Raw genomic sequence first — 13,264 nt, 5'->3', positions numbered from 1 at the left:
GACCCGGGACCCCCCAGTGAGTGCCCGCCCTGGGGACCCGGGACCCCCCAGTGAGTGCCCGCCCTGGGGACCCGGGACCCCCCAGTGAGTGCCCGTCCTGGGGACCCGGGACTCGCGAGGGTCTGAGGCCGGCCCCGGGCAGGGAATTCTGGGAGGTGAATCCCCCTTTACCCAGCAAAAAGCTGGAGAGGAGGCAGACTTCCCTGGCACGGCCACCAGGCTAGAGCCCAAAAGCCAAGGGAGGCCTTGGGAGCCCGGGTTCAAGTCCTGTCGCTGGTGCAGGGCTTGCCGCGGGTCTGGGGTCCTGTCCCCATCCTGGGCCCTGTGCTCAGAGCAGGTTGGGGGTTCTCTCTCCCCGTACTGGGCCCTGTGCTCAGAGAGGTTTGCCTGCCTCCCCCCCATCTCCAGTAGCTCAGAGTGGCCCCACAGGGGGTCACTTCATTCCCAGTGTGGACAGGCATGTGACCGGACCCCGTTCAGGATGAAGCCTGTGACGTTCACTTCGGAGGCTAGGACCCACTTGCACTGATGCTGCCCCCACACTGCCCTGGACCTGGTGGGTCAGGAGAGTGAACACACTTGGTCAGTTCCTAACGAGTTGGATCAGGCAGCAGGTTCCAGGTGTTCTGTGACCAGGGGACCGTGGGACCCAGAAATATCTAGAAGGGGGATGGATTCTAAAGTTAGTAAGGACAACCCCAAACACACCGAACAGTCTGGTCAATTATCAAAATCCACAGACCAGTTAAGATGGGCTTCTCCACAGTGATGTCTTCATCTTAGTCTTCATCAGTGGGGGGTGGGGGTGGCCCCAGCCCCACCCCTTCCACGCCCCTCCCCCTTGCTCAGGGAGTGGCGAGTGTGGGCTGGCTGGGGGACAGGTTGTGGTGGCTTCAGGTGGGCCATCTGTGTGTGTGCACGTGTGTGTATATGTGTGCACGTGTGCGGGCCCCCTCCCCCCCACAGCCCCATCCCACGCAGCGATGCCCGGGCGGACGTGGCCCACACCCCTTGTGCTCATCCTGGTGAGGCCGCGAGTGTTTTAAAGCAAAAGCCTCTGCCTTTTGGGTGGAAAGGCACCCAGTGCCGGGAGCTCCAGCCCTGGCGGGAATTCATTTTCCCCCAGAACCCGAGCCCTTCCTGCTGCCGCCCAGGCCCCCGCTGGGGGAGGCTTTTGTCTTAGCAGGGCTTTCATTTCCAGAGAATCTAAAAAAAGATTCTGGAAGACAGGCAGATTGAGGAGGAAGCAGCTCCCATTTTGAGCTTTCTGCACAGTTGCATGAAGGCTTGGCAAAGTGCCTGGATTCTGAAGTAGGGTGTCAGAGAAGTAGGTTCAGGTCTTAGCGTGTCTGGAATGCTTCTAGTGTGTTCTTCCATTTGGCCGTGAAGGAGAGTAACTACTTGGGCCACAACTCAGCCCGAGGCCATAGCTCTGCTGCCATCCTGGTGGACCGGGGAGGGCTGGTCCTCATGTCCTCCCCTCTGTCTCTGTCCTGCCCTCCGTCTGTCCAAGCACTCCAGTGTGACAGGGGTTGGGTACTTGACTAGCCACAGGCACAGTGCTGGAGCCTAACGCCTTCTCCTGGGGGATGGGGCCCAGGCCGCCGGCACCGGTGCCCATGATATAAACAGCTTCGCGCTCGCACACACCCTGGGCACATCCTGCACCCCTGGGGAAGAATAACCTCGCAGCACCGGCTTTGAGCTCACCGTCTCGTGCTTTTGAAGCAGGGACTTGTACCACTGAGCCATGCCTCTAGTACTCACTTTTTTTTGCCAGTCCTGGGGCTTGAACTCAGGGCCTGGGCACTGCCCTGAGCTGCTTTTGCTCAAGGCTAGCACTCTACCACTTGAGCCGTAGCTCCACTTCCAACATCTTTTTTTTTCTGTGTATGTGGTGCTGAGGAATGGAACCCAGGGCTTCACGCGTGCTAGGCAAGCACTCTACCACTGAGCCACCTTCCCAGCCCCTACTGATGTTGTGTGTGTATCGGTGCTGTCCCGGGGCCTGTACTCCAGGCTAGTTGTCTGTCACCTGAGCAGCAGTGGGAGCCCTTCCTCCAGCAGGGAATCACATTCATTCTTTTTGAACTAGGGTCTCGCTTTCTGCCAGGGGCGTGCCACCTTGCCTAGCACTGTGTTGGGGCGGGGCGTCTCTTAGAACATTTTCTGCCCAGGCTGGCCTGGAACTCAGCCTAGCGCCTGAGTCTCCCAAGTAGCTAGGACTATAGGAGGAGCCTCGGATACCCAGCCTTCCCTTCCCTGGCCCTTGCCTTCCCCATACTAGGATTGAACTCAAGGCTTCACATGTGCTAGACAGGTGTTCTACTGTGTGAGTCATGCCCAGGCTAGCCTTGAGCTGCGATTCCGCTGCCTCTGAACCGCCGAGCCTGCGGGCTTGGTGCAGCGGTGCTGTGGAAGTCATCTCAGCACACGCAGGCCTTGGCCCCAGCAAGACCAGACCCAGGTACGGACTGAGCATGCTCAGTCCTGGGGCGTTCCTGGTAGCTCTGCTGACCAGCCAACCTGACGCCAGCTGCCCCGGCCTCGTGTCCACGTGCAGTGTGGGCAGCCACCAGCTGATGGGGTCACCTGAGGTCCAGATGCTGCCCAGGCTCTTGGCCTGGGTGTGTATCTTCTTTCCAGCGCCCTTTCCAATCTCAGAACTGGGTGGAGGTTACTCCCTGGCACCGACTGCTCCTGGGTGGCGAAGGAGTCCTGCAGGCCCTGCGTGCAGCGCCTTCCCCTGTGCCCAGTGGGAGCCTGGTCTTTCCTGGCTGCAGGTTGATGGAAGCCGATGGCTGGGCGTGGACTGGGGCCGGAGCCTCTGCCGTGCTCAGGCCCTGGAGGCGGGGAGGGTCTGTCTTGCCCGTCCTCAGTCCTCCATGCTCAGGTTGTGTCTCTGCCTGTGGTCTGCAGCTAGGCAGGCGTCCGGGCTGGCCTCCCGGGGCTGAGGCACGGAGAGGCCTCTGGCCTGTAGGGTTTCCAGGCGGCGGGGCTTGGCCTGGTTTATGAAAGCTGGGGTGACCCCCCCTCCCCGCGGTGCTGAGCGGTAGAGGGTGGGGCTCCTGCAGCCTGGGGAGGCGAGGCAGGGAGAGCACGGTGGCGTCCTAACTGCAGCCTCCATGGGCCTTTTCCCTTCAGGATGGACCAGCTGGACGTGGACAGCCACCTAGCGCAGTGCTTGGCTGAGGGCATGGAGGACGTGGCGTGGTGAGCTGCTGCCTCGGGGGCCCTGGGAGGCCCGTGCTGGGTGCTGCCGTCCGCTCACAGCACCTTTACTCCAGGATGTGAGCTGCTCCCGAAGGCCCGCCTTGTTGCTGACCCAAATACACGTGCGTCTGACTTAAGCACAGGTGTCAGCTCACTGGCGATCACACAGCAGCTGACTGGGGGGGAGGGCCTTCACACAGAACCGGCCTCCACACCGCTGTATACACAGTTGGGTCGCCCTCCACAGCCACGTTTCCATTCTTTCCACGTGCTCAAATCCCCACGCGGTGCACGGGGTTACCACGGGCAGAGAGCTGCAGCGCTGGCACTGCGCTGGGAGGCTGGGGGAGCCGTGGGACCCTGATTTGACAACTGGAGAAATACATGGAGAGAGGGGTATTTTCAAGATGGCTGCGGGTGGGTTGGGGTGGCCCGGACCCAGTGTGCGGTCCTCACGGCGGCAGGACGCAGGAAGGACGTGCGCGTGCGTGAGGCCTGCTGGCGAGGGCCTGGCGCGAGGCTGGGCCTTGGGGTGCAGGTGGCATGGCTGAGCCCAGGCGCAGAGGTTCTGGGACCTGGGAAGCAGCAGAAGACGGGTCTGTCTGAGGTCAAGACTGGAGAGCGGGGGAGCTGGAGTCGGGCTGCGCCTGCACCGTGGTGCACACAGCTGGGGAGGGCACCTGGCCCAGAGCTCACCGGCTTGATGTCTTCCGTGCCCTGGTGGTGCCCACAGGAGGTGCAGAGACCAGGACCCGCAGGGCCAGCAGAGGAGGGCGCCCGGAGCCACCGCTAACATCCCCAGTGGTGCCACGAGCCAGAGCTCCGGAGTGGGTCGCACCAACCCGAAGGCCTCCATGGCAGCCCTGCCGGGTGCTGGGAACCCTGGCCCGGCCGTGGCGCAGTGCTGCTGTGGTCTGTCCCCAGGAGCTGCCGGAATCGAAGGAAAGGGCTCCGCACCTCACTTTCCAGAAAACATACTTCTTGTGTATATGCGGGGGCCTGAGTGTGGTCCTGGATTTTTGTGCTCAAGGCTAGTGCTCTACCACTTGAGCCACAGCTCCACTTCCGGCTTTTTGGTTGGTTAATTGGAGAGAAGAGTATAGGCTTTCCTGCCCAGGCTGGCTTTGAACCGAGATCCTCAGGTCTCCACCTCCTGAGTAGCCAGGATTACAGGCATGAGCCAGCGGCGCACAGCTGAAGCACTTTTAGGTCTGAGAACGGTGCTCACTCGCACCTGACACAAGCACATTGCCAGCCCCAACACCTTTTTTCCTAACAAAAGTGAGGACAATCGGCGTGTGTTCACCAGTCTTTAATTGGTGGGCGTGCAGGGGTGTCACATGACTGGCACATCCACAAGAGACCCAGCCGGCCCCGCCCGCCAGCTCGGGCGCAGAATCGTCTCCTGCCTCTCAGAGGTCCGGAGCTGTGAAGCCCGGGGCCGTTGTGCAGATATTAGGACTTTTTCCTCACCACACATCAGACATTTTTCACTTTACATTTATGTAACAAATCACCATGACGGTCGATGTGACTCACACTTCGTGCACCAGCGGCCGCGTGCTAACGGAGCGGAGCGGCCCTCGCTGTGCCCCAGGGGGCGGCTGCTGCCCGGCCTCCGGTGGACAGTAAGGGTCACGGTGCCGGCAGCTGAGCACGGGCGGATGGGACCACGTGGGCCTGGGCTCCTTAGACACAGCCTCGGGCCCTGCAGAAGCCGCAGAGTTGGCTCTCAAGGTTTTTTTGACCAGTCCTTGGAGACGAAGTGTTCCTGTTGGGCGCTGGTAGTGCTGGCGGGAGTGTGCACGCTCTGCGGGAGTCCCCAGGCTGCCAGAGGTGGAGCTGGGGTGGGGTCCCTGAAGCTGGGGCCCCAAGCACTGGTCCCGGCACCTTGGGTGACAGCAGAGGCCTGAGAAACCTGAGTGCGCCAGGGGCCCCGCGACCAGGTGCCGGCCATCGCCTGGACTCCGGCCAAATCCTCACCAAGCTGCTCGCCCGCTGGGAAGCAGCCAGGCTCCGCACCTCCCCCCACCCCCCGGCCAGGGGTCTCACAGCCTGCCAAGGTGTGTGGCAGCCCCCCTCCCCCGCCCTGGGCCCCTTTCCCACTGTGTTCAGGGCTGACTAGCCTAGAACATGGCTCCTGCCCTGCCCGGCCTGCAGGGGCCTGGCCCGCGCCTGGGGTGCTCCCCCCCATGCCTCGGGCGCCCTCCCCACGCCACAGGCGTCCCCCCACGCAGGAAGCAGGCCTCAGGCTGTCTGCTGCTCACTTTAAGGAGAGGGGCTGTCACACACGTCTTTTTAATATTTGCTAATTGAGTATTGTTGATAAGAATACTTCCCCCCAAATCTCTGACATGACGTCTGAGAGGCGCCGGCTAGTGTTTTCAGGAAAGTATTCCATGTGTTCAGTTTTCAGTTTTCGTTTTGGGGTGTTAGCAGCGGATTAGGAGTCCGCAGGCCGGATTCCCTCAGACAGGATGAGCAGCGCCCCCTGCCGCGCAGGATGCTGCACTACGAGCTTGCGCTGGCGTGTTAAAAAACAGGAACTTAGCAGGGCGTGGCCAAGGCCTGGGGCCGCCCCGCGGGGCCGCGCCTCAGAAAAAAGGCAGCAGAGGGCAGCTTGGACGTCAGCGGTACATTTTATTCCCCAGGACATTACACGCGCACCTCCCTGGGGAGCACGCCAGTGCAGGGCTGTGTCTCTGCGGAGAATGCACCTGGGTGGTGTGCCCGTGTCCCCTCGGGCAGGGCCACCACACTGGACGTGAGGCGGGCCCAGGAAGCAGTTCCTCCAGCACAAAGCCTGCCTCCCGGGGCCCAGACGCGGGACTGCTCTGCCCGGAGCGCCCGCGGGCGCCTCCCTCCACGGTCTCAGCGGCCATCCCTCCCTGGCTGCCCGGAGCCCCGCGCCCAGCCTGGCATGCATACGCTGTGGTAAAGGGTAAGTTACAGGGTCATTCACGGGCGTGCCCACGACAGACGCACGCCGCCTCACACGGACTCCTCGGTGGAGAGCAGAAGCGGGTTGATGTACTCGAAGCCCTCGAACTCGGACTGGTCGATCCTCTTGATGACATCCCTGGGAGCGCAGGATGGGGGTGGGGGGCAGTGACTGGGGCCGTCTGCTCAGCGTGGAGACCCCCCCCCCGCGGTGGGGGTGAAGGAGCCACCAGTGGCGCTGGCACCGCTCCGGGGATGCCCTGCCGCTCCTGGGGCTCGAACTCAGGGTCTGGGTGCTGTCCTTTAGCTTTTTTGCTCAAGGGTGATGCTCTACCACTTGAGCCACAGCTACACTTGGGGCCTTTGCTGGCTAACTAGACATAAAAGTCTCCTGGACTTTCCTGCCCAGGCTGGCGTTGAGCCCTGATCTCGGGTCTAAGCCCTGCGTGGGCGCCTGGCGGGACCCTGGACCTTGGAGTTGGGGGCACACTCGCTTGCCCGCCCATCAAGACTCACTCGTCATCCGGGGTCAGCTGCACGGGCTCGCTGGTGAACTGCGTGTCGAAGTTGTCCAGGCCGTAGTCCTCCGTGATCTGTGGCTGGAAGGGCGGCAGGGCCTGCTTCTTCTCCAGCTGCGGAGGAAGCCGGGGATGTGGGTCAGCGCAGGGCTCCCGCTGAGCTCACCGTACGCGGGCTGCAAGGAGCTCTCCGGGGGTTAATGCCATCTGTTTTTTCCTTAAAACATCACATCTAAGGAACCATCCAATGCCAGAAGGATTTCTCTTCAGCTAAAAAATGCTGGAAGTATGGATGGCGTGGACCACATGCCTGGTACCCCGGAATCTACACACACAGGGCGGCTGCCAGCTTGCTTCCTTCCTCCCCCCTTCCCCCCCAGCTAGTCCTGGGCCTGCAGACGCACGGCCTGGCCCCAGCAGGTGGACGCCCCGGCTCTGACCATCAGTGGGCGCACTTGCCCCACCCATGAGCGCAGGGCAGAGGGGGGTGGGGGGGAGGAGACTTCTGCCCCTGCAGGCCCGTCTCTCTCCAGGCCAGCTGGGGCCTGTGCAGAGAGAACCATCCTGTTGCCATCCTCTCCGTGATGCTGCAGTAGAGTTCTGGGGGTCCCCAGGGTGGCAGATTGGGAGAAGCAGAGCGAGGAGCCTGCGCTGAGCTAGGCAGGGGCTACTGCGGTGGCCCCCGAGGGGAGGGGTGACCCCTCAGGCCCTCAGCTAGGCCACCAACGCTGGCCTTACAGCAGATAAGTGAGACCTCATAATACACCATCTAGCGCACGGGTGGGGATGGGAGGGAAGAGCCGAGAGAGAGCAGGGGAAGGGGTGACATGTCCAAAAAGGAATGTACGCTTAAGCAGGTGGCTCACGCCTGTAATCCCAGCCACTCAGGAGGCTGAGATCTGAGGATTGCGGTTTGAAGCCAGCCTGGTGGGAAAGACAGTGAGACTCTTATCTCTTACCCCACGTTAACTACTCCAAACCAGAAGTGGCGCTGTGGCTCAAAGTGGTAGAGCGCTAACTTTGAGTGAAAAAGCTCAGGGACAGCACCCAGGCCCTTAGTTCAAGCCCCGCAATGGACAGATTAAAACCCTCCATATATCACCCTTTATAACAATGAAAATATTAAACAACAAAAGAAATGAAACTTCACAGTTTCTCTCTTGTGCTGAGTTCAATCGCATTGAAGGTGGTTTCTCAGTGTCAGGACTGAGCACTGAGAGCAGCGGCCTGGTCTTTCCCGGGAAGGGCCTTGCGTCCTTCCCCGCCACCTGCAGACCACTGTCCACTGGATGGAACGTGGCTGGCGGCCATGTGGGCAGCACCCGGTCCTGGGCGGGGGGTCCCCCATGCCGGCCTGGCTGCCTGGAAGCCAGGTGTGTGTGGGGGGGGTAGCGCTGGGACGGAGGCGTCCGCTCCCTCTGCGTGGGCAATTTTATTTGGTGTAGTGGCGTACGACTGGGAGCCCAGTGCTTGAGGCCAAGGAGGATCACAAGTTCAAGGCCAGCCTAGTCCACACAGTGAGACCTGGTCTCAAAAGCCAAATGCACATTTTATAGCTATGTGGCAGTAATTCTCCATGCGTTTGTATACTTTGAGATTATACAAATGTCCTCTAATACGAGGAATGGACTAACAGAGAAACACTGAACCTTGCGCTCACAGCCTTGAACAATACCCGGCAGCGTATCAGATCACATGGACTCTGGAAAGCAACCAAGACACCAGAGAACATGCCCGGGGAGGCCCAGCTCCCGCCTCCCGGTGGAGCTCCTCCAGCACCAGGCTGGCTCACCCTGTGTTTCAGACCAGCTGCAGGCAGGGAGCCACCTGGAGGCCACAACCGCCCCGGGTGCTGAGCGGTCCGAGGACTTACCAGGTCCCAGTCTATGCTGCGGAAGAAGGCGTGGGACTTGATGTCGGAAAACCCTGTCTGCGGCCGGCAGCCGAGCCTCTCCTTGGGGTCCTGGGGGTCAGAGTTCAGACAGACAGGTCACCCTCCCCTGCTGGACAGCACACCACCTCCCCGACCGGAGCCAGCGGGCGCTCCACCCCTCCACGCGAAGTCACCCTCCCTGCCGCCATGTCTCTGGGGCGTGATTCTTGCTGCTTCATTTCGTATTAAGTATGAACAAAAACCAACAGCCAGAGAAGGCGGAACTCCACTAGCAATGCAGGAAACACAAACCTGCAGCCTGGACACCAAACCTGGCCACAGCAGCACGGTGCCCCTGCCCCCGCCCCCTCGCAGACAGCCCAGCCCGGGCCCCCGAGGGACGCGCCCGCAAGGCCAGGGTACCTTATTTAAGAATCCTTTCAGGACATGCGAGGCTTTGACGGAGAGGAACCGGGGTATCCGGATCGGCTTCTCCAGGATGACTGTGAGGATGGGCAGGTGAGGCATCTGGCCGCCGCTCCCTGGCTGTGCCCATTCTGCCCAGCAGCCCACAGGGTCCCTGGACTCTGCCAGTCCTGGGGCTTGAACTCAGGACCTGAGCTTCTTTTGCTCAAGGCTAGCTCTACCACTTGAGCCACAGCGCCACTTCTGCTTCTGTGTATGTGGCATATGAAGAATGGAAGCCAGGGCTTCATGCGTGCTAGGCCAGCATTCCACCACTGAGCCACCTGCCCAGCCTCCGTCTCTCTTTTAAGACTGTCTTGCCTTACAGCCTAAGCTGGCCTCAAATCTTGAACTTGCAGTTTTCCCACGTGGGTCTGCCCCAGTACTGGATTACAGGCACGCACTACCACACCCATCTTGAAGTGCTTCTGAGGAGGAGCCCCTTGCTGCTGGAAGCCATGTGTTCTTGAGAACCCTAGGTAGCACCATCTGCCCCTCCTCCCACCTCTTCCGGCACAGGGAGGCCTCTGTGTGCTGACCACCGGAGGGCGCCGAAGGACAGCCTGGCCTGGACCCCACACTAAAGGTTACTAAGGTCACCTGGCCAGGGCAGGAAGGAGTCCGGGTTAAATCAGGACGCGTTCTGTCCAGCTGGGCCATGGAGACCCCACTGTGGACCCTCACCCTGTGGCCAGTCCCCAGCATGCGGGTGTGTGGGGATGGGCGGCCAGAGGAATATTCCCTCAGTGCTTTTTGTAGCAGCTCCGCCCAGGCCGGGGACCCCTCCATCCTTGCCCTAGAAGAAGAGAAGGGCGGTGGGAAGAGCTGGGGCGGGCCCCGGGCACGTGGCCACGCACCTTGAAAAAGGTAGTCCTCCGTGTTCATGTCGGGGTTGTCGGTGATGATGTCGAAGGGGGAGCGCCCGGCCATCATCTCAAACATGAGGACGCCCAGTGCCCACCAGTCCACGCTGAACCCTGCGGAGAGGTCGCCGTCGGTCAGCACGGCCGCGCGCACGCACGCGAGGCTGGCCGCGCTTCCCTGTGGGCAGCCACAACCTGCCACCCGCATCCACGCCGTCCTCTCTCCGTCTTCTGTTTAGTTAACTAAGGTTGCAAAAGCATCTTCTCTGAGATGACAAAGCGTTCTGAGTGTCTTTGCGTTCATGGGTCGGGGTCTGTGGGCAACGCGTCCCAGTGCTGGGAGGGTCTGCCGCCCGGCCACACCCGCGCACCGTCTCCCGCACAGACCAAACCCCACCCGGCGGCCACACTCTCCACCCTGGGTCCCGGTCTACCAATCAGCTCCCTTCGCTGCTACTGAGTGACTTCAACTGAAGAAACTTCCAGAAGCCCAATTATCCGCAAGGGTGAGAACCCCACTCACCGTGCCCGCCCCAGGATGTACACAGGCCTACGTGTGACATGTTCCACTGAAACACTAAGACCACAGTGCCTGTGGGTGCACAGACACATGAAAACATACAGCACACTGGCCTGCACACACACACACACACGCTAATCACCTGTGTGCACAGCACACACACCCACTGCACGCTGTACGCGCCACGTCCAGGTACACGCCAGGCAGGCAGCCCAGTGCCACGCTGACAGGATTGCATCCCAACCGAGCACCTGCCATCCCCGATGACCCCTCGCTTCTCCTGCAGCCCCACGGCACCGCCCACCAGTGTGCACGCTGGTGTGGCGCCTGGGCCTGTCGAGCCCTCCTCTCCTCCGTGGCCCCTGGGGCTCACTGGTAAGAGAATGGAGGGGCTGGAGTTAGGGGCAAGGGCCAGACGCTGGCATCAGCTGGGGCACGGGAAGAGGGTGTGTGTGTGTGTACAGATGTTGAGCGTGAGATGGTAACAAACCTCTCCGGTTGTCGGACCGGACTCCAGGCCTGGCCTGGGACCTGGGCGGGGTGAGTGTACCGGCCGCTCCTCCCGCCTCTTGCTCGAGTCATCAGAGCGGGGAGAGGCTCCGAAAGGCCACACTCACCATACTCTTCTCCCCGCAGGATCTCCGGGGCGATGTAATTCGGGGTCCCACAGAAAGTGCTCGTCGTGTCGCCTGGGCCCAGGCCTTCCTGCGGGGACAGAGTGACGGGGGATCTCGCACCCACGGCCTGGAAGAGGCTCGGCTGGGCACAGGTGGGGGTGCGGGGGTGCCAGGGTGCGCCGTGCTGGGGGCGCTCACCTTGCACATGCCATAGTCCGTCAGCTTGATGTGCCCATCGGCGTCGAGCAGGACATTGTCCAGCTTCAGGTCCCGGTAGACGATCCCCCGCTCGTGCAGGAAATTGAGGGCAATACAGATCTCGGCAGCGTAGAACCTGCGGTGGGGCGGGCAGCGGAGGTCACAGGGCCGGGCCCCATCCACGGGCTCCACGGGCTCCTCCCACGGACCCGCACTCTCCCAAGGATGAGTCACACTGGCGGGGTCACACGCACAGGCAGCAGCGCCCGGAGGCGCTCGGCCACTTTGAAACCATGCCCCATTAGAACATCCGCGGTTAAAATCACCCAGCCAAGTGCTGGGGAGTCATGCCTCTGATCCCAGCTGCTTGGGAGTACTGAGGATTGTGGTTCGTAGCCAGCCTGGGCAGGAAAGTCCCAAGACTCATCTCTAACCATCAAGAAGGCTGGACGTGGAATTGTGGCTCAAGTGGTGGAGTGAGAACCTTGAGCAAAAAGCTCAAGGACAGCAGCCAGGCCTTGAGTTCAAGCCCCAGGACTGGCACACGGGCACACGTTGATGAAGATGTAGAGACGGCAGTCCTTGTGCACACGGGGGTGTAAAATGGAGCCACTTCAAAGACAAATATGAGAACAGAACTGCCCTGTGACACAGCAATGAAGTCCATTGTGCACACGCGGGGTCCAGGAAGACTCCACATGGCTCTGCTGAGAAGCAGCACCATCCCCAGCAGCGGAAACAAGGACTCAGCCAGCACCCACAGACGGACGGGTGAGAAGGCCACGTTCAGCCTTGAACAGGGCGACGCAGACACGCACAGTGGCGGGGGAACCGTGACTCCATCGTGCCACACAACGTAAACCAGAGAAAGATGTGCGCGTGCGTGGGTGCTACTGATGAGAGGCCCCTAGAGCTGTCAACCACGCGGCGACAGTGGGGGTCGGGGCCGGGGTCGGGAGTCGCAGCCCCCCTCTGGGGCGTGGCGCTGGCATGCACCCGGGATCTGTGTACTTCGAAACGCTCACTTTCAGGCCAGGCGTATTTTACCACAAACCCAGGCAGGCCCTGTCCCTGCCAGCCCAGCACTCCAGCACCGGCCGTGAGCCTCCTCAGCCAACAAAGTTTGAAAATGAGTGAGGGAGCAGTTGCTGTTCTTGATCTTTCCCTACCTTCTCCAGAGGATCCAACGTGATTCGTAGACGGGGAGCAAGCCAAGCCAAGCCCACCCCCTCCCTTCCTGTGGGGCCGGCTTTGGGATGCAAAGGGAGGGGACTGACGGCCACTGTGGAGGGCGGGCAGATGGCCGCTAAGGCATTGTGGGAAGAAGCACCAGTGCACAGGCCACAGCTCCTGAGAGGCGCTGGCGTTTATGACACGTGGAAGAAAGTGTCCCTTCCTGCCATCTCCCCCCAACCTGCTCTTTCCTTTCAACTCCCCGCTCCTCTGGAGGCCCCGGTGCGTTCTCCGGCCCCGGCCGGCCCTCACCTGGCATGCTCCTCCGGAAGCTTCCTCTGCCTCTGCATGTGGAACATGAGGTCGCCGCCGTTGACGTACTCGATGACCAGGAACAACCTAGGCAGGACAGAGGCAACAGGGAGCTGAAGTCACCGGCGTCCAGTCCTCGTGCGGACCAGCCAAGGCCATCTCAGCCGGGGTGCAGCGCGGCTGCAGTAGCACGCGGGGCTGGCTTTAGGTGCAGGCTGGGCCGTCCTGGGCAGCTCTACGCGCACAGGGGGTAGATATGTGGCGGGCAGGTGGCGGCAGGCTGGGCAGGGCTGGGAGAGGCCATCTCTCGGTGCTTTGGTGGGAAGATGCGGTCTCAGGTCCCAGCATCTGCTCATTGCCTTCCAAGACCATGAGTGTGGTGACTCCAAGGTCGTAAACTCGGACTTGGGGAAGACAGACAGACAGATGTAGACATCCATCCTCCCATCATCTCTGTCTGTGCTAGCAATGGAAGGTGGCTCAGTGGTAGAGCGCTTGCCTTGCATGCCTGAGGCCCTGGGTTCGATTCCTCAGCACTACATAAGCAAAAAGAAAAAAGTCGGAAGTGGCGC

General features: G+C 61.3%; 1 protein-coding gene and 1 long non-coding RNA gene across 2 annotated transcripts in view; one reads left to right on the top strand and one right to left on the bottom strand.

The window, feature by feature from the left end:
• The first annotated feature begins 2,388 nt into the window (after positions 1-2,388).
• On the top strand, positions 2,389-3,350 carry LOC105998668. The gene is made up of 2 exons (XR_001175710.1): positions 2,389-2,627; positions 3,145-3,350. It is a non-coding gene; the product is annotated as an uncharacterized LOC105998668 (long non-coding RNA).
• A 2,483-nt stretch (positions 3,351-5,833) lies between these two features.
• Positions 5,834-13,264, bottom strand: part of Prkcz (protein kinase C, zeta) — an 89,560-nt gene continuing 82,129 nt past the window's right edge. The window contains exons 10-17 of the mRNA XM_013031444.1: positions 12,693-12,779; positions 11,208-11,343; positions 11,010-11,097; positions 9,867-9,986; positions 8,968-9,047; positions 8,545-8,634; positions 6,670-6,785; positions 5,834-6,292 (exon numbers count right to left, since the gene is read on the bottom strand). Coding sequence (XP_012886898.1) covers positions 6,205-6,292; positions 6,670-6,785; positions 8,545-8,634; positions 8,968-9,047; positions 9,867-9,986; positions 11,010-11,097; positions 11,208-11,343; positions 12,693-12,779 — 805 coding nt within the window. The 3' untranslated portion in view covers positions 5,834-6,204. The remainder of the gene's footprint in view (positions 6,293-6,669; positions 6,786-8,544; positions 8,635-8,967; positions 9,048-9,866; positions 9,987-11,009; positions 11,098-11,207; positions 11,344-12,692; positions 12,780-13,264) is intronic.

The sequence above is a fragment of the Dipodomys ordii genome, unplaced genomic scaffold (assembly GCF_000151885.1).
Source record: "Dipodomys ordii isolate 6190 unplaced genomic scaffold, Dord_2.0 Scaffold6, whole genome shotgun sequence".
NCBI classification, from domain to species: Eukaryota; Metazoa; Chordata; class Mammalia; order Rodentia; family Heteromyidae; genus Dipodomys; species Dipodomys ordii.
This window is presented reverse-complemented; position numbering and strand designations above follow the sequence as displayed.